The sequence below is a fragment of the Anomaloglossus baeobatrachus genome, chromosome 9, assembly GCF_048569485.1.
Source record: "Anomaloglossus baeobatrachus isolate aAnoBae1 chromosome 9, aAnoBae1.hap1, whole genome shotgun sequence".
Classification (NCBI taxonomy): Eukaryota; Metazoa; Chordata; class Amphibia; order Anura; family Aromobatidae; genus Anomaloglossus; species Anomaloglossus baeobatrachus.
Window position 1 is genome coordinate 167612832 of NC_134361.1, and position 21656 is coordinate 167634487.

The 21656-nt window shown below is 47.2% G+C and overlaps 1 protein-coding gene across 1 annotated transcript in view; it reads left to right on the forward strand.

Annotated features, from left to right (window-relative positions):
* Nucleotides 1–21656, forward strand: part of LOC142251338 (uncharacterized) — a 222022-nt gene that overhangs the window by 176913 nt on the left and 23453 nt on the right. Inside the window, exon 13 of the mRNA XM_075324033.1 lies at nt 9154–9343. Within this exon, the coding sequence (XP_075180148.1) occupies nt 9154–9343 (190 nt within the window). The remainder of the gene's footprint in view (nt 1–9153; nt 9344–21656) is intronic.

A 21656-nucleotide genomic window follows, 5' to 3' on the forward strand; every position in this document is an offset into this window, starting at 1 on the left:
CGTTGCCATGGTGGCCGGGCCTGCTCGCGTCCCGCCCCAGGCCGGAAGTGAGGTGAGGCAACTTCCGGAGTCTCCTCCGACTGGAACCAGGCCGCGCCGATGATAGCGTGGAGCCGGATATGCGATTATGCACCATATGTGCTCAATTTTAACAGAATATAAAAGGTGAGAGCTCAGCAGGGTGTGCATTAGCCTCCTGAGGAAGCCCTAGGCGGTGAAACGCGTCGAGGCGTGGTGGGTGGAGAGCAAGCTACTCTGGTCAGGTCTGTACTCGATTGTTTGATATTACTAGTTGTGCAGTAAAAATATCGCTGTTAGCGAGGTGTGCTACTGAAGGTAGCTTACATGGGATATTGGTAGGTGGGGAATGACCCCTATGCATTAAGGCATGGTTTAATATCAGGCTTTGCACATTAGGTATGTCTGTAAGCTCACTAAATAGCTCATGGTGGAATTTGGAGGGACTGGTAGATGGTTAAGGCAGTTAGTATACTGGGTGAGATTATTGTTACCAGACAGCCCATTTTCTGTAGCCATTACCTGTATATCCCTCTGTGAGAATAGATTGTTATTTGTGTGCTGTTAAAACAAGCAATTGGGATGCAATTGGTGGCCATGAATCTGGGTAGACACAGCCTCTTATGATTTATTATTAGAGGCCTGTTCTTGTTATTTTGATTGGTAAAATCTGCAGGGAGGTATAGAGGCTTGGCTTAGCACTAATTGCACCCCATTATGAGTATATGTGAGTGCACTCAATAGTCCATGGAGGAATTGTGAGGGGTTAACAGATATTTAGGACATTCATGCACTAGGTGAGATTTTTGATCTTAAATCGATCTATCTGTAGCCTCTAGCTTTCATAGCCCTATGGATGAGTGAATTGTATACCTGATAATATCAAGGTCAATTAGGGAAGAACATAAAGGTTGTGAATTTGTGATTGACCAATACAGGCATATATAACCATTTATGACCTACTACGAGAAGTTTTTCTAGGTATTGCCCCTATGTGGCCTTTATGGTTGCGCATCACGCTATGGTGTTATCTGCAAGTTTAAGAAATTGTGTAATTAGGAAATGGAGTACTTATTGAAGACCTGGTAGATTTGTTTCTGATCCCCAACCCACCTTTCCTCCAATTTGGGGGAGTTATATTTGTACACTTGCTACCCTGTAGTGCCATTAAGTCCAAAAATGTGTGTTTTTTATTATATGTAATAAAGTTTATTTTTATGGAAGTTTTGCATCAAATATATATTCTTGGTTCAAGGATATAAGTGGTTGTATCAGTTCATAGGATGCGTCTTTTGAGCACTTTTGTGACACAAAATGTGGAAAGTGTGGTTATACTGTCTCAATGTATACCTATTTATAAGATGGTTATATCTCTGATTCATTATCTGTATTGTTATACATCTCGCAGTGGCAAAATTCACGGCTTATGCGGACAATAATCCGTTGACCCATCTGGACACGGCCAAACTGGGCGCTCTGGAACAGCGATGGGTGGCCCTGGATTGGGTCTCATTGTTATTGTCCTTGGTGTTTTTTAATATGTCTGCACTGTGTTGTATTTTGCATGTGTGTTTTTAAACTTTTTGATACACAAATAAAAATTGTATTATAATCTAATTCTGGAGTGAGTGCCTTTTGGTCAAGCGCTTTTCTTGTGATTGATATAGTTGGTTTTGCTTGACAGGTGCAACCCCCCTCCCCCCTATTACTGATAAATGTACCGTATAAACTATGGCTGTGCAGTTCTAATTGTTTTTTCTTGAGGAACATGAAGGAAGCAGGGGTCATTCGGGATAGTTGTAGTCTCTGGGCAGCCCCACTGGTGCTGGTGAAGAAGGATGGCACCATGAGAATGTGTGTGGATTACCGGAAGATCAACCAGATCACGCATAAAGATGCCTATCCTCTCCCCCGTATCGAAGAGTTGCTGGCTGCGCTGAGAACTGCTAACTTCTTTTCTACCCTTGACCTTACCAGCGGACACTGGCAGGTGGCGGTCGCACCAGAGGACCGTGAGAAGACTGCATTCGCCACTCCCATGGGACTCTGCGAATTTAACACCATGCCGTTCGGGCTGTGCAATGCCCCTGGAACCTTCCAACGGCTCATGGAGTGTTGCCTGGGACATCTCAATTTCTAAACGGTCCTGCTGTACCTAGATGATGTGATCGTGTACTCCCAGACATACAAGGCCGACCTGGAACATCTGGCTGAAGTGTTCGCGTCTCTAGTCAAGTATGGGATGAAACTGAAGCCCTCCAAGTGCCACCTACTGAAGCCTAGGGTACAGTACCTCGGACACGTGGTGAGCGCAGAAGGTGTCGCCCCAGATCCCGAGAAGATCACTGCTATCCAGCACTGGCCGAGACCGACCACAGTGAGAGAGGTGAGACAGTTCCTGGGCCTAGTGGGCTACTACCGTCACTTCATCAAGGGGTACACGAAGATGGCCGACCCCATGCAAGACCTCCTCGTGGGACAGACCAAGGGTGGCAGGTCCCCTGGATCTCCATTTGTGTGGGAGAAGAAGCATGAGGAGTCCTTTCACCAGCTGAAGACGGCCTTGACGGGAGAGGAGATCCTGGCGTACCCCCGACTACAGCCTCCCGTTCGTCCTCTACACCGATGTCAGCAATGTGGGCTTGGGAGCAGTCCTCTCCCAGGTCCAGGACGGGCGAGAAAAGGTGATCGCCTATGCCAGCAGAAAACTCTGGCCCACGGAAAGGAACCCCGAAAATTACAGCTCCTTCAAGCTTGAGTTCCTAGCCCTGGTGTGGGCAATCACCGAGAGGTTCCGACATTATCTCGCAGTGGCAAAATTCACGGCTTATGCGGACAATAATCCGTTGACCCATCTGGACACGGCCAAACTGGGCGCTCTGGAACAGCGATGGGTGGCCAGGCTGTCTAATTATGACTTCACTATCAAATACAGAGCCGGCCGCAAGAACACCAACGCGGATGCGTTGTCCCGGATACCCCACCTGCCGGATGGGGGGTCGGAAGACGATGACCTTGAAGAAATTGAGCTGCCTGCGTTCCATCGGCCACTGGTCGAAAAATTACATGTCAAACAACAACAGGCGAACCTGGACCTGCTACCCAGTCAGGGATGGCGAGAAGCCAAAGACCAAGTGCCTGCCGTCCAATTTGTCAAGACCATGATTGAACAAGGCTCCATCGGAATGGATCCGGCAGCGCCCCCTGAGGCCCAGCGGCTGTGGAAAGAACGAGTTCGGCTGTACCTGCACGAGGGGAAGCTGTATCGAGGGCTGATCAACCCGAAGACTCACGAGAAAGTTCGTCAGCTGGTGGTCCCTCAGGCCAGCGTGCCCAAAGTCCTACGGGCATATCACGATGGCGCCGGGCATTTCGGTTGGAAAAAGCTGGAGATGTTGCTGAGAGAGCGGTTCTATTGGAGTGGGATGCGAGAATCTGTGGGGGCTTGGTGCAGAGAGTGCGGCCCCTGTGCGCTGAGAAGGAAGGATGAAGTCAGCCAAAGAGCCCCTCTACAGCCGATCATCACCCATCAACCGCTGGAGTTGGTTGCCTTTGACCACGTCAAGCTTACACCCAGCCGGAATAGATATGCCTACGCCTTGACCATCGTGGACCACTACTCCAGGTTCATGGTGGTTGTTCCAGTCAAGGATTTGACCGGCCATACCGCAGCCAGGGCCTTCCAGGCCTACTTCTGTCGACCGCACGGATACCCGGAGAGGGTACTTACGGACCAGGGTTCAGCCTTTGAAGCAGAGGTGTTTCAAGAATTCTGCCAATTGTACGGTTGTAAGAAGATCAGGACCACGCCATATCACGCCCAAACTAATGGGATGTGCGAAAAGATGAACCATCTGGTCCTGGACCTCCTCAAGGTGATACCGTTGGAAGAGCGGAATCTTTTTCCAGAAAAGCTGCCCGACCTGGTCGACATGTACAACAACATCCCCAGTAGTTTTACCAAATGCACCCCAGCATATCTGATGAGAGCCCAACCGGGCCGGTTGCCGGTGGACCTGGAAATGGGCTTGGAAGCTACTGAGGCCCTCCCTTCGACTACTGGCTGGGATACTCTGCGGCAAATCCAATACTGACAAGTCCAGGAGTATGTGGAGAAGAATCTCTGTCAGAGCCGAGAGAAACAAGGGCAACGCTTCAATAAGCGAGCGTCAGCCGTCCCCTTTGAGCCGGGAGATGTCATGCTGAAGCGGAAGAGACGGACCCATAAGCTGGATGACCAGTGGGAAAGGACCCCGTATGTCATACAGCCCACTGAATGGGAGAATGAGAAGGCTTATCTGATCAGTCGCGACCAGGGGAGGACTGCCACTACGGTTTCCAGGGACCACCTGAAGAAATGTCCTTACCCCTTGAGAGTGACAAACGAAGTTCCGGTTCCTACGCCGTGCGGGGAAAAGGAGGAGGTGATCCACACAGTGATGGGTGATTTTCCAGCAGACTGGTCTATGCAAAACTGTGCGGTGATTGTTCAGGTGATAATGTTCCCACAACACGTGGAAGAAATGGAGACTGAAACACCCACCAGTGAGCCACTCGAACAAGCGCCCAGGGATGCACCTATACCCCCTCCCCTTGGGTCTCCACTTGCCATACCTGCCATAAGGGAAGAGGAACTGACTGTCTCCTCTGTCCCCTTGCCCTCCACTGATGACATTGGGCCCAGAAGGTCCACACGCCCCAACCTAGGTCGGCCCCCACTTAGGTACAGGGAAACTACCATCTAGGGGTGTCGTATGTTAATTGTGTAAATAGCTGAATGAACAAACACAAATCAAACCGAGTTTTTCACCTGATTGTCTACAGTGATTATCCCGGCCGTTGCCAGCAAGTTGTCCCCGGAGGGACCCTATGTGTTTTACCGCCCACATGAGAAACTGCTCATGAACATGGCCGAGAACTGGCAGGCCACCCACGAACTTGTGGGTTTCTAAATAGTTTGGTGGGCTGGTTTCCGTCCGTGCCGCCTCCGGAGAGGCAGATTGGAGGAAGTGCCCGCAGGAGAGCAGGCTGGGGCTCGGCCACCACCAGGACCGGTGGCCATCCTCCGGGGGTCAGGGGTCCCCCTGGATGTGGGGTCCCCTGAAGTGGCAGCTGGGTGTGAGACACCGTACCCGTTCCCGCTCGGGTAACCTGGACCTGGACTGGGGTAAAGGGGTGCTGCTCGTTTCTTAGGGGAAGCATCAAGGTTTAGGTTATTTGGGTGGGAGAGCGGATGACCACGAACCCATCCGTTTTAATAAAAATGTTTACTGTTTGAAACGTTAAAGCACTGTACCTCCCGTAAGGGAAGATTTGAAAGCATACTTACATTGAATGTTTAAATGTTCATTTATCTTTTGCAGTTTGAAAAATAAAACCGGTGATGGACGGGCAGCCCGCGGACGGTCTGCATTTTACCAAGGGGGAGTGTGACGCCCTGGACTAGCCAGGTAGTCACATACACACCAACATACACACCCCCCACCCTAGACAGTTACAACAGTCAATCAAAAACCCTTGTTGCCTCCCTCCAGGGCCTGATGTCCACACCAGATGGGGCGGAGCCAGGCGGTTGGCCCCACCCACCGAGGAGTTCACAGGCCTGGAGGCGGGAAAAGTGTCAGATCAGTTTTGGAGGTGAAAGTGAGAGCCCAGGCACTGACAGCAAGGTTGGCAGACGGTGGTGGCCGTCAGCAGGAGTTGGTGGAACTCTGCGAAGCCGTAAGGACCAGGGTCGGGCGTTGGCCCGCCGGTACCGAACCGGGGAGCGGAGTGAAGCTAAGCACACAGGCAGGGCCATCGGACCCCGACCAGGCTTGGAGCCGCCGTCAATAGTCAAATCAGAGTGTGACAGGAACCCCAGGGGTTCCCCAACAACCAAGTCCCGACAGAAGGCAACAGCCCACACCGTGAGGATATACAGCCACCGCCACAGGCTAGAGATCCAAGGGCCAGCGCCTGCGGGCAAAACGGGCTCCTACGGCACCTATACGCCGGGGAGCGGACTACCGGTGGGCAACCACAGGAGTCAGAACATTTCTAACAGGTGCAGGGAAAGACAGCCACCATCAGCCGTCCGGGGAGAGCACAACAACAACACTGCAGCCGGCTGCGGGACCCGTCCATCCGGCCGTTTTGGTTTACCAGCGACTCTGTCAGTGATTGTCTGAGTGAGTATACCAGTGCCGTCTGGCACCGCGCAGCGCAGTCCCTGCACCCCAGCCATCCAGCCTCCCCATTACACCACCGGGCCCCGGGATCACCAACCCCCTACCCACGGAGGGGACAACATCCCAGCTGCACCCTACCATCTCTCCCGGGAATCCCGTTACCAGCAGCGGTGGTGCCATCATCACCACGTCCCGTGGGTGGCGTCACGGACAATCTCCCTAAACATACCACCCCTTTTCACTCACGGGCGAGGAGCGCTGCTCGAGTCCCCGGGTCCGGCCCACCGCTTGAGCCACCGAGCAGCAGCAGAAGCCCCGGACCCAAGCGTGGCGAGCACTGCCCCTCCGCCCGCGACACTTTCTTAGCCGAAAAAACACTGCATTCAAAATGCCTGGGTTTTTTTTCGTATTCTCACATTATTTTTGGCAGCCCATATCAGGTGCGTATTAGTGTACATGTTCTCTGCCTACAGTATATGTTACATAAAGTTAGTTTTATTCACCAATAATGCTTTGAAATACATTGTTGTGCATTTATTGCAACATTTTTCAATTTCTCTTTGCATTCTATTGCTGACAAAAGACTGGTACTGTTAAAAGCAGCTTTTAATTTGCATTAAAATAGCTGAAGAAAAAAACTTCAAAAATGTAGTGTGTAAGCATAACCTAAAAGGGAACCTGTCATCAGGATTTACTCCTAGAAGGTGTTAGGATTGGAACTAGTGATAGGCGGACCCGGACTGTAAAAGTCTGGATCCGTGTGGTTTAAAAAAAATCCGAGTTCTAGACCCGAGCCCTGAATATTTAGGGAATTCCGGCTAATGATCCGGCTCTGGCAACTCTAGAAATAAAAAAATAAATAAAGGAAAAATAAAGTAAATAAGAATGAAGCAAGCGGGCTTTATTTATCGAGGCTCTGGCGTGGCTGAAACTGCTTCCTGGCAGTTCATTCACTTCCAGGGCCGCTCATTATTGCTCATCCATATGCACTACTTTCCCTGCCCACTGGCGTCTGTGATTGATTGCAGTCAGATGCGCCCCCACGCTGAGTGACAGTGCGCCTGACTCTTCCAATCACAGACCCAGTCTGTGGGTCTATAGCATACAGTAAAAATAAATAAAATGGCATAGGGTCCCCCCATATTATGATACCCAGCACAGATAAACCCTTGACTACAGGCTGTAGCCCTCAGCCAGCCGCTTATCTTGGCTGCGTATCAAAATAGGAAGAACTGCATACTGCTTTTTTTAATTATTTAAAGAAATAATTAAAAAAAAAGCGTGTGGCCCCCCAATTTTCATACCCAGCTATATATAATAATGCGTGACAGATAGGGGCTGGTATTCTCAGGCTGGGGACACCCATTCTTATTGAGCCCCCAGCCTAAAAATAGCAGCCTGCAGCTGCACAGAATTGTTGTGTCCATTAGATGCGACAATCTCAGCACTTTACCCAGCTCTTCTAATTGCACTGGTGTGGTGGCAATTGGAGTAAAAAGGGGTTAATGTCAGCTCACAATGGCCACTAAGCCCTAGATTAGTAATGGGAAGGGTCTATGAGATCTCCCATTACTAATCTGTAAGTTAAATTAAATAAACACAAACACCGAGAAAATCATAATTTATTTGAAAAAAAAAAAAGAAAATACATAAATTCACCCTTATTCATCACTTTCTGAACACCCAAAACACCCTGCAGGTCCGACATAATCCACACGAGGTTCCACGACGATTCCAGCTCTGCTATATCTGATGTCACCATGTGTGATCATGGAACATTCAGGCAGAGACTGGACTTCAGGCAGAGACTGAGCCACAATAATGAGCAGTGACGTCACTCAGGTAAGTTGCGGGCACAGCTGGATGTTCCCACGGCCCTTCACCTGTGACCACAGATAACCTGACCTCAGAAATGTCAGTGACTTCACCTCAGGTAGAGTCACTGAGTTTAATGAAGTACCCTGAGGTTAAGTAACCCGCAGTCCTAGGTGGAGTGATGTGAGAACCTCCAGCTGTGCACTAAATTTACCTGAGTGACATCACCGTTGATAACCTCCTGCTGATAAAATAGTGATTTTATGAAAACTACAGCAAGCAGCTCAGTAGGTGACACACTGCTAGAATCAGAGTGTTGGGCACTACATTATACTTTTCTCAGATTAAACTAAGAAAAATCTAGTGACAGATTCCTTTTAATAGTGTTAGGTTTTTTGCATTCTGTATTCTGAAGTGCCTATTGCAGGATTTACTGACAAAATGTTTCATACATGCCACAGATCTGTTATACTACATATATATACTTTCTAATGGATGCCTCTTTATGGAATTATGATGTTTGTTGCACTATTTCATGCATTGAATAGATGGAAACCCCAATGTATGCTGATTAACAAATCAGTTTAAAAGCAATCAGTCACCAAGTTTTTGCTATTTAATCTAAGGGCAGTATAAAATAGGGTCAGAGATTCCAGCAATTTGTCACTTACTGGGCTGCTTGCAGTTTCAATAAAATCAGTATTTTATCAGTAAAAGATTATCATTAGAGGACTAGTTGTCTTGTGGCATGTAGTCCTAATGTTCTGTACAACTCCGCCACTGATTAGCAGTTTGCCAATCGGTGGAATAGGCGGGATTATACAGAGCTCAGAGCACTGGTAGATCTGCAGCAGAAAAAACTGTGATTTTATCAAAACTGCACCAAGGAGCCGAGTAAGTGACGCATCACTGAAATCATGGTCTCTAGCCCTACATTATGCTGCTCTCAGATTACATAGCAAAAACCTTGTGACAAATTCCCTTTAACATATGCACATGCAGTAAATGTATATGGCGGCATTAAAATTTTATTTTTCTACATGTAACCATTTATTAAGATGCTTATAAATTATATTGCTAATGATCTAAAAACATTCTACGAACAGTAGTTGTCTTGTTTAACTAAAATTACCCCGGCTTCTCTTTTTAGCTTGATGGAGCAGCTTCCAGAAGCAAATCTTATTTTGTTGCAGCATGTGTTTGCTGTACTGAATCATATAGAAAAGAGCTCTGATGAGAATCAGATGACAGCTTCCAACCTTGCTCTTTGCATAGCTCCAAATATGTTATGGCTGCCATCAGTCAGCGATCCAGAGGAGGAGAGCAAGTCAACAAAAAAGGTAAAGGCAGAACACAGGTACATGTAATGTAATACTCCAGTAAGGAGATATCAAGCTTAGTAAATGGCAGTTTCCCGTAGAAATTCAGACGGGCTTTCTGATAAATTACACAGGTCTGCAAGGGTAAAATTATTTGAAAAGTAAGAGGTGATTTCTATAGATTTTTGATCTCTGAACTCAAGTAAAGATATTGAAAAAATTCCATCATGTACAGATACATCCAACTGTATGTATCTGTCGCGGGCGGAGGAGGGGACGCTGCGCTCTCCCACTGCTCAGGTCCGGCTGCCGCTGCTGCTGCGGCCTGCTGCTGCTCGGTGGCTCGAGCGATGGGCCGGATCCCGGGGACTCGAGCGGCGCTCCTCGCCCGTGAGTGAAAGGGGTTTGGTTGTTGGGATAGTTTATTGTCCGTGACGCCACCCACGGCTGTGGTGATTGTGTGGGCACCACCGCTGCTCTGTCTGGGGATCCCGGGAGTGGTGATATGGAGCAGCTAGATGTTGGTTTACCCCTCCGTGGGTAGGGGTTTTGGTAGTCCCGGGGCCCGATGACGGGGAGGTCAGGATGGTGGACAGGCGGGTTATGGGGCCTGTGGAGGTGCAGGGACGCAGGGGCAGCGCTGTGCCGCACGGCACGAAGGTACTCACTCAGCCAAGGATGATGACACAGTTCACGGTAAACAAACGGCTGGTTGGACGGGTCCCTCGGACGGCTACGGTGCTGATGTTCCCTGCAGTTAGTGGTGACGGTCACTTCCCTGCACCTAAGTACGGTTCTTTGGTAGCGATGGATTCCCACCGGTAACCCGCTCCCCAGCTTGGATATGAGCCGGAGGAGCCCATCTCTTGCCCGCAGGCGCTGGCCCTGGGAAACTGGTGCCTTGGCGGTGGCGGTGTCTCCCCTTCACGGTCGGACTGTTGCCTTCAATCGGGACTTTGCTGCTGGGAGACCCGGAGGTCCCGTTCACTGACGGATTTGGCAAATTATGGCGACTCCTAGCCTTGCCGGGATCCGAAAGGCCCCTGCCAATGGTGCTGGCTTCTCTTTGTATACCGCTCCGGTACCGCCGGGCCACCACCCGTCTACGGTCCTTTCGGCAACCTCCGATCAGCCTCTCCTGCAGACGGTCACCGCCGTCTGTCAACCTTGCTGTCTCAGTCCGGGGCACACACCCGAACCAACTTCAGGCTTTTCAACTGTCACTTTCTCTGTCACTAGTCTCACTGTCCTCCTTCTCCTTCCTCTCACTCTGAACTCTCCAACTGCACTGATCTGCCTGGTTTTCCCGCCTCCAGGGCTGTGAACTCCTCGGTGGGCGGAGCCAACCACCTGGCCCACCCCCTGGTGTGAACATCAGCCCCTGGAGGAAGGCAACAAGGATTTGTGTTCTGACCTTGGTGTTCCTGCAGGGAATGTGGGGTGCGTGTGGTGTTGTGACCTGTGACCCCTGGCTTGCCCAGGGCGTCACATATCACATACAGTTGGATATTGATTAAAAGGGCCACTTAATATGGTGGTTATGGTGGTCTCCTAAAAAGAGCCACTCCTTGGCTAGGTCCTTCCCGGAGGGATATCTGGCTAGTTTCTGTGTCGAGACTCCTAACAGAGGCTCCACGGACTTTTTTGACAAACAAAACTGTAGGAAGGTATTTGTTGGTCTGGGTATTCGGAAACTCATGATGGACCACGTTTGAAACAAAAATGAAAGCTGTTGTGAAACGGGCTTGGGATTCGTGAAGAAATTGCTAAGCAACAACAAAGATCCAAAATTGAAGTCCATGTTGTAGAAAACATGGTGAAACATTTCCAAGCCTTGGGTTGGCTGATGTATTTGAAGTTACATTTTTTATATTTGCATTTGGACGACTTTCCTGAAAATCTTGCTGCTGTTAGGGAAGAGAAAGGAGAAAGATTTCATCAGGACCTCAAGAAGATGCAACGACGATACCAAGGTAGATGGAACGTTACCATGATGGGGGACGACTGCTGGAAGGTTCACAGAGAAGATCTGTAGCCTTCTATAAGAGAAAAGGAAAAGGCACAAGAATTAATTTCCAATAAAGTTGCAGAATTAATGTTCAATAAATCTGTGTGTGTATGTGCATATATATATAGGAGTCCATCCATACAAACGTGAACAACAACAAGGCAGAGTCCAGCAATAACGTGAGCAATCCAGGATGCTGTTAAAAAATTTTTTCCTTCTTTTTATTCATAAATTCATTAAAATATAATGGTCCAAGCAATTCAGAACAGCATTATCGCAGGAAAATAGCGCAGATAGGACTACGCGTTTCAGCGGTAAAATCCGCCTTCTTCACGGTCCAGAATCTGATCTGCTTTCCAAACATAGAACCTTATATACATCTCACTCCCATCAGGGTAATTACAAACATGTGTGAGAGATTTAAAAACATAAGCTAGAAAAGCAAATCAAACATGTAAGCTATCCGCATATTAATCAATATACAGCATGCATAGGAGTTATAAGGAAAGGATTCAACATTTTGGAGAAAAATACAATCAGAAAATCCAATAACCTGACCATAAAACTATTTTTAAAGTGATACAAAAAGCCTAGCACAGTAGTAATAGCCAGCAACATATAATTATTTTACACTATTGTTGATATCAATAGATTTGCACGCAATTTGACCCTTAAAGTTCATTATAATGAGGATAATATTCATGTGTATAATGATTTATCATCTACCAGTGTATCATTGGATAATAATTGTATTCATTTTAGTGAACAGGTCTCCAATCTAAGACAACTAGAGGGGGAGACAGAGCTGGAGCATAGGGTGAATTTAAATGATAGGTTTCAGACTCGTAATCCTATATTTTACCCAGTAAAATCGAGACCTCCTTTCCTTGATTTTTTTCAAGAAACAATTGAAAGTGAGCTGGTGTCTCTTTATAACCAGGTGGAACATCAAGAGGTTAAATTCAATCTGAGTACTTCTGAACATAGGGCAATTAACCCCTTCAGCCCCCGGGCACTTTCCGTTTTTGCGTTTTTGTTTTTTGCTCCCCTTCTTCCGAGAGGCATAACTTTTTTATTTTTCCATCAATCTTGCCATATGAGGGCTTGTTTTTTGCGGGACGAGTTGTACTTTTAAATGAAACCATAAGTTTTACCATATAGTGTACTGGAAAACGGCAAAAAAATTCCAAGTGCGGAAAAATTGCAAAAAAAGTGGGATTGTACAATAGTTTTTGGGATATTTTATTCACCGTGTTCACTATATGGTAAAACTGATGTGTGGGTATGATGCCTCAGGTCGGTGCGAGTTTGTAGACACCAAACATGTATAGGTTTACTTGTATCTAAGGGGTTAAAAAAAATTCACAAGCTTGTCCAAAAAACGTGGCGCACGTTTTGCGCCATTTTCCAAAACCCGTAGCGTTCTCATTTTTCAGGATCTGAGGCTCAGTGATAGCTTATTTTTTGCGTCTCGACCTGACGTTCTTAATGGTACCATTTTTGCGCAGATGCTACGTTTTGATCGCCTGTTATTGCATTTTGCGCAAAATTTGCGGCGTCCAAAAAACGTAATTTTGGCGTTTGGAATTTTTTTGCCGCTACGCCGTTTACTGATCAGATTCATTGATTTTATATTTTGATAGATCGGGCATTTCTGAACGTGGCGATACCAAATATGTGTGTATTTTTTATTTTTTTAACCCTTTAATTTTCAATGGGGTGAAAGGGGGGTGATTTGAACTTTTAGGTTTTTTTATTTTTTTTTTATTTTTTAAAACTTTTTTTTTTACTTTTTTTTTTTATTTTACTAGTCCCCCTAGGGGGCTATTGCGATCAGCAATCCGATCGCTCTGCACTATCTGCAGATCTCAGCTACAGAGCTGAGAACTGCAGATTTGCTGCTTCACTTTCAATGCCGGCTGTATTCCGGCATTTAGAGGAAGTGACTCATGTTAGCTACAGGCGTCATCACATGACCCTGTGCTACCATGGCAACCGCCGAAAGTCACGTGATCATGTCACGTGACTTCCGGTGGGGGCGGGGTAAGTCACTGTCATGGCGGCGCCCATATACATATCGCTGCCAAGACTTTGGCAGCGAAATGTAAGGGGTTAATGGCCGCGGGTGGAAGCGATTCCACCCGCGGCTAGCAGGCACACATATCAGCTGTTGATAACAGCTGATATGTGCGCCGATCGCCGCCGCCTACCGGCGGCAGGGGGCGGGGCTTACCGGCACACGATCCATGACGTATCTAGTACGTCATGGGTCGTTAAGGGGTTAATGAGCTGAGAGCAAACAGCGATCTCCTTATTGTCCAGGCGGACAAGGGGGGCGCTGTTGTAGCTCTCAATGCTGGTAGTGGTCATGAGGTATCAACAAACTTCTTGGACCTAAAATTGACCGCAGATTTGGATAGCAATAAGGTCTTGATATCTCCCTATAAAAAACCTACTGCATGCAATAGTGCATGCAATAGTATTTTAATGGCTTCCTCTAGTCATCCCAAACATGTCATTCAGAATATTCCTGTGGGGGAGCTCATTAGACTAAAAAGGAATACCACATCTAGTGATAGATTGGAGGAAGAAATTGAAATAACTTGTAACAATCTAAAAAAAAAGGGGGTATCCCAATTGGTCTTTGGAGAGAGCCAAGAAAAAAATAGCAGGCATTGATAGGGTTAAGCTGTTGGATTCTACTAAGAAAAAAAGACAGTTTGACTCCAAAAAATCTGGGGTAGTTTTCAGCACCAACTATAGTCCTCAGTTTAATTCTATTGTCAAAATTATCCGAAAATATCTTCCGTTATTATCTCAGAATGATATTTTGAAAAACATTGTGGAAAATAATGATATTGCCTTTGTGGCAAAAAGAACTCCAACCTTAGCTACATTATTATCACCTAGCATGTTCAAAGATCCAGACAAAATCTCCCCTAGCAACTGGTTAAAAACAATAGGATTTTTTAAATGCGGTGCCAATATTTGTAAGTGCTGCGGTTTTGCTAATAAGTCTAAAATATTTACATCTATTTCCAATGAAAAACAGTTTAATGTTCGTTCTTTTATAAACTGTAATACGGAGAATGTAGTTTATTTAATTAATTGCAATATATGCCGCATGCAATATGTAGGCTGCACGATGAACCCCCTTAAAACCAGAATCCGCAAACATCTTTCAGATGCTAGCAATTTGCCAATGGTTGGTGCATCAGTAGTATCCCGACATTTTTCAAAAAAACATAATGGGGATTTACGCGGTTTTTCTTTTATGGGCATAGAGCATGTGAAAAAACCATTGAGAGGGGGAGATTTTCATAAAAAAGTGCTTGCAAGAGAGAGTAGGTGGATATTTGAGCTGGGGACCCGCATGCCACAGGGCTTTAACAATCGTATGGATATCATTATGCACTATTGATACATTGTTGCATTATATGTTGCTGGCTATTACTACTGTGTTAGGCTTTTTGTATCACTTTAAAAATAATTTTATGGTCAGGTTATTGGATTTTCTGATTGTATTTTTCTCCAAAATGTTGAATCCTTTCCTTATAACTCTTATGCATGCTGTATATTGATTAATATGCGGATAGCTTACATGTTTGATTTGCTTTTCTAGCTTATGTTTTTAAATCTCTCACACATGTTTGTAATTACCCTGATGGGAGTGAGATGTATATAAGGTTCTATGTTTGGAAAGCAGATCAGATTCTGGACCGTGAAGAAGGTGGATTTTACCGCTGAAACGCGTAGTCCTATCTGCGCTATTTTCCTGCGATAATGCTGTTCTGAATTTCTTGGACCATTATATTTTAATGAATTTATGAATAAAAAGAAGGAAAAAAAATTTTAACAGCATCCTGGATTGCTCACGTTATTGCTGGACTCTGCCTTGTTGTTGTTCACATTTGTATCGATGGACTCCTACGTCCTGATCCGGGCACAACGGAGTTAACCAGGTCAGCTGAGGATCCAGGTGATTCACAGGAGTGAGCTGGTCTACATTGTTGGACTCATACATTGGATGCTCGCCCTGTCCCCGCCCCCACGCACGCATTCCCCGAACCCACACGGAGACTGCTGCAGCACCGGAAGCCCACACCGCAAGACAAAGTGGAGAAAATCCACTAGCTTACCCCGCCTCCTGACACACGTGTGCCGGAGCCGGCGTAGGCTGGCATCCATAGTACACATCGGGTAACTATAGAAACCGCTTTCCTTAGTTACCCGATGTGTAACATGGTTACTAGCTTAACCCGGCTCCCGGCACACATCAGCACTGTCGCTTACCTTTTCTCCACTTTGTCGGATCCGGCGCGCTCCCGTACACTGTGTACACTACAGTTGCCGCGCGACAAGCTCCGATCACGTGTTGTCATGTGACCAGGAAGTTGCAGCGCAGCCACTGTCCTGTACACAGTGTACGGCTGCCTTCAGACGTCCATGTTACACATAGCACACATGTATGTATATATATACACACACACACACACACATGGATACACCGACGCATACACACATAGCACACATGCATGTATACACACACTGAGCACATATACACACATAGCAGACACACATAGATACACCGAGCGCATACACACATAGCGCACATGCATGTATACACACACACACAGCAGACGCACAAGGATACACCGACTGCATATACACATAGCGCACATACATGTATACACACACACATACTATGCTGTACACTCACCCAGTGATGCGGTCCCCGGCACTGAAGTCCCCAGCGCTGTTCCTGCTTCCAGCTCCTCAGGGCACTGAATATTCAGTGACTATAATGAGTGGCGATAAGGAGCGGGAGGCAGCAGAGCCGGAGACAGCATCTCTGGAGAGAAGTAAATATAGAAAATATTTTTATTAAAAAGACCCATATTTTCTCTGGTATGTTTTACATTGATGTCGCACGGATCACATCAGTGTGCGATCCGTGTGACATCCGTGCTGCCGAAGATACCTGCGTGTGTGCGTGCGGGGTCATGAAAAGTCACACGGTCCGTGTGCAAACATGGACGTGTGAGGCACATCATAGAATAACATGGGTACGTGTGACATCCGTGTTACAAAACGCATGTCACACGTACCTAAAACCGGATGTGTGAAACCACTAGCTTACCCCGGCTCCCGGCACACGTGTGCCTGAGCCGGCGTAGGCTGGTAACCATGGTACACATTGGGTAAATATAGAAACCGCTTTGCTTAGTTACCCAATGTGTACCATGGTTACTAGCTTACCCCGGCTCCCTGCCCATTCAGATCGTTGTTCTCCCACTGTCAAACACGCCGATGCGTGCTGCACAGCAGGAGACCAACGAGCAAAAAATGAACCATCATTATTCAAGACTTGCTGATTATATTATTATTCAATCTGCTAACCTACATACACATCCTAGACTACCCGATACGTTAGAATCGGGCCACCTTCTAGTATATAATATTGTGTACATTGTTGGCTACAATAAAGATTTTTCTTGTTCATTAGGCTTGTACGTAGTTACATGCGAGTTCTGTGCAAAATCCATACTTGAAATTTAAAATTAGTAGGGTTCTTTGTTTTTTAAATTGGGGCATAAAAAAATAGGAATCCGTCATTGTATTTGAAAAAAATTTCATAAACCCAAATAATTTTGCATACCTGTGTTACTATTCTGGGAAACTGAGATTTTCCAACAAAATGGATTGGGCCAAGATACAGTTAATTTACCTTATTTGCTTATCTATATATATAATTGCCTTATTCTGTCTGTCTGTCTGTCTGTCTTGCTCCAAAATTGTGTCATTACAGTGACAACTGTCGGATTGGCCGCTGGGCTTGGCCTGGCCCCGCCACCCCCACGGATTGGCCGCTCGCCTCGGCCTGGCCCCGCCCCCCGCATGGATTGGCCGCTCGCCCCGGCCCTCCGCATACGCTGACGCATCGCCCGCTCGGCCCCGCCCTCGGCACACGTTGGCACGCTCGGCCCCGCCCCCAGCGGACATAACCTTGCGATGCTGGGATCGTGACTGAGCCGGTGTACGCTGATAACCATGATACACATCGGGTAACTATAGGAAGCGCTTCCCTTAGTTACCCGATGTGTATCATGGTTACCAGCGTACATCGGCTCCCGGTACACATGTGCAGGGAGCCGGCATACGATGACGCCTCGCCCGCTCGGCATGTCGGATGGAGCACGATGGGCGGTGTGCAGCATGGGGGATGGAGCACGATGGGGGGTGCGCAGCATGGGAGATGGAGCACGATGGGGGTGTGCAGCATGGGAGATGTAGCACGATGGGGGGTGTGCAGCATAGAGGATGGAGCACGATGGGGGTGTACAGCATGGGGGATGGAGCACGATGGGAGGTTTGCAGCATGGGAGATGGAGCACGATGGGGGGTGCGCAGCATGGGGGATGGACCATGATGGGGGGTGCGCAGCATGGAGGATGGAGCATGATGGGGGTTCTGTAGCATGGAGGATGGAGCACGATGGGGGGTGTGCAGCATGTCGGATGGAACACGATGGGGGGTGTGCAGCATGGGGGATGGAGCACGATGGGGGGTGCGCAGCATGGGGGATGGAGCACGATGGGGGGTGCGCAGCATGGGGGATGAAGCACAATAGGGGGTGCGCAGCATGGGGGATGGAGCTCGATGGGGGGTGCGGAGCATGGGGGATGGAGCACGATGGGGGGTGCGCAGCATGGGGGATGGAGCTCGATGGGGGGTGCGCAGCATGGGGGATGAAGCACAATAGGGGGTGTGCAGCATGGGGGATGGAGCATGATGGGGGGTGCGCAGCATGGGGGATGGAGCAAGATGGGGGGTGCGCAGCATGGGGGATGAAGCACAATAGGGGGTGCGCAGCATGGGGGATGGAGCACGATGGGGGGTGCGCAGCATGGGGGATGAAGCACAATAGGGGGTGCGCAGCATGGGGGATGGAGCTCGATGGGGGGTGCGCAGCATGGGGGATGGAGCACGATGGGGGTGCGCAGCATGGGGGATGGAGCACGATGGGGGTGCACACTTCCCCCCCCAAAACACACACACACCGCCACACGCGCACCGCACAACACACCACACACACACTGGGAACCACAAACACTGCCCTACACAGACACCCATACACACACAGACAATGCCGCACACACACAACACCCAAACACCGCGACATACACAAATATACGCACATACCGCGCAACACACACACATTGCACAAAACATACCTCCCCCCAAAACACACACACGCACCCCACAGCCACACCCACACAAACCGCGCAACACACACAGCACCACACACACACAATGCTGCAGACACACAGCGCTCCACAAACAACGCAACACACACAACGCAACACACAAACAACACCGCTCTCACCCCCTCCACCCAGACAACACCCAGAACATTTACAGTGCCCTACACAAACGCTGGCAACTACACACAACAACATCTATATATATATAACAAAAATCATACATTGACTACACAAATTCTAGAATACCCGATGCGTTAGAATCGGGCCACCTTCTAGTATATTATATGCTTGAATGGGACATACCTGTCACAACTTATCTACAGCCCCAGTTTCGCTGGAACTGTCCCATGAACCAGAGTAAAAAAAAGGTGGTGTTCTGTCATCGTGGGAAAGCCCAACAAAAACTGTTTTTTCTTTTGGAAAGGCAGCCACAGATAGGAGCTTTCATTACTTTCCATATTCCCAGAAGCTGACCCTGGGCCATTACACTGGTGGGACAGTGAACGGCTTCTAATAAATCAAATGCTGGTCACAAATGTCTGTTATGTTTATTTATTATACTGCGATCCCAAAATCCTAATCATAGTAATGTTTCCCTCCATGATGGAAAGAAATGGAAAATATACTAGGAAGGTGAGGATGCTGGCTGATGGCCACTGAGCTGCACATGATATATTTAGCATGTCTGAACACTTTGTTCCGTTTTTAGTGGGTTTCCTCATTTTCTATACACACTTGACTAGTTAGAAAATAACAGTTTTTTTATATACCAAATCAATGGAAAAATTGTGCAAAAAAATGTCTTTGTTTATGGAGTTTTCCAGTAGTTTTTTCTTTTATTCAAATTGGGCCGATGGTGAAAAAATATCATAGAATGACCTAATGGACCAATGTCTCTCACACCACTGCTTGTGTCCCTCACTGGTTTCTACTTTTCCATTTAAAAAAAACAAACAAACCACTTGATTACTGTGTGACGCCTCTGAACTAATCGGGGTGTCACAGGGTACTGCACTCTTTATCTTTTGGTGCAGGACTCAACCCCCGTGGCTCTGGGATCCTAACTTTTGGTATTGCTCCATCAGCATGCAAATCCTAGTCACACCTCACACCAAACCCTGTCAGGCACACCAGTGGGTGGTCTAGCTGGAAAAGGGCCACCCCTTTCATGAACTATTATGTATAACCCTATCTGTGTGGAACTATACTAACTATATCTATCACACTGCTATTTTTTTCAGTCAATGGTCTGATTGTATTGGTCTTTATACAATTTTGTGATACCGCTAATGAGAGACCTCTAATGATGAAATATGGTGCCTTTTTTCTATATACACATACAGTATATTTATAAAACTCTTGTTGGCGCCACTTTTGATCACTATCTGGCCTCTCAGGTAACATTTTTCTTCTAAATCAATTAATTTTTGTCTTTAAAATAATCCTGACACACTGGCACAGCTGCCCTGATTGTGTCTGTGTGTATTGATTTTAACCTTCACTATTGCACTGTGTTCTTGATTCGCATTGTTAATAAAATATTTATATTTTTGTAATTTTTTGGCATTCAGTCTTTATTTAATATTCTACTGTAATTATGAACAGTCAGTTTGTAAAAATTAGTTCAGACTTCCTGTTCCTGTCCTGGCTGAGGTGGCAGCTTAGGGGAGAAGCTCCTGCCACCCCTCACAGAAACCGACTAAAAACAGACCCCCCGGACGAGCCACCAAACAGAGAGCAGCACAGGAGGTTACCTAAAGCAGACAGCTATGGAACGGTACCTCCTGAGAAGCTCTGGGAGCAGTGAATCAGCCTGGAGAAGCTTTGATATGGACAGAGGAGAAGACAAGATAATGGCGCCGAGCCTGATGGGGGAGGAGCCTGAACGCATGGTGAGAGACACAGAAAAGCAAACACAGAGCTGGAAGGGGAGAGATAAGGGAGATATGAGCGAGGAGACAGGAGATAAGGAAGATATGAGCGAGGAGTCACAGGAGGACACAGCAGGAGAGAGGTGGATGCAGGGGACTGATGATGGTGGATCGCAATGGGAGGATGAAGGAGATATGGAGGCAGAGGGGAGAGAAGATGCAGGCAAAGCAGGGCAGCTCAGAGACACAGCAGTGTTGGAGGATGAAACTGACAAACAGTACAGGGAGATTAATCCCACTCAGACTCACAGGAAGTCAAATGCAAGAATTCATAGTACCCCTTCCAAAGGAAACAAAAAGCAGCCTACTACACCAACATCACAAGCCTGCAAGTTATTGGGGGATGGAGGTGGTGGCCCAGTCCAGACAAAGAGAACTAAGAAAACAGCACCACCTGCAGGCCAAGACAAGTACACACAAAAGCTTAATGTGGACTATAAAAAACTGGCTGAAGAAGTGACATCACACTTGTCAAAAGAGGTTAAAGTGGCTATTGAGGCAGCCATACAAACATCATTAGCTAATATGCAAAAACAGATAAATGCCCATGCCTCTAGACTGGCAGAATCAGAGCAGAGAATATCTGACTCCGAGGAGACAATACTGGCTATGCAAGCACAAATAGCAGCTCTAGCAAAATCTAATGAATACTTGAAGGATAAAGCGGACGATTTGGAAAACAGATCGAGACGAAACAACTTACGTATAGTCGGGTTGCCAGAGTCTGTGTCGATTGGACGGTTGGATAATATATGCGAGTTGGAGCTACCGCAGGCCCTGGGCATAAAGGCGAAATTCAGAGTTGAAAGAGCCCACAGAGTGGGTCCACTGAGACACCAGGAGGCGAATAAGGGAGAGGGCCAAAACTCAAACAAGAATACCCCGATAAGAGCCAGGCAGGTGATTGTCAAGTACCTTGATTATAAGCATAAGGAGGAAATATTGAGGGCCTTTAGAGAACGAAAGCGTCCACTACAATATCAAGGCAACAGACTGCTAATTTTTGGGGATTATTCAGCGGAAGTATCCAGAAGGAGAAAAGAATTTACCAAAATTTGCTCATTTCTGTACAACAAAAAAGTAAAGTGCCAGCTATTATACCCTGCTACACTGAAAGTTAGAAACCCCAA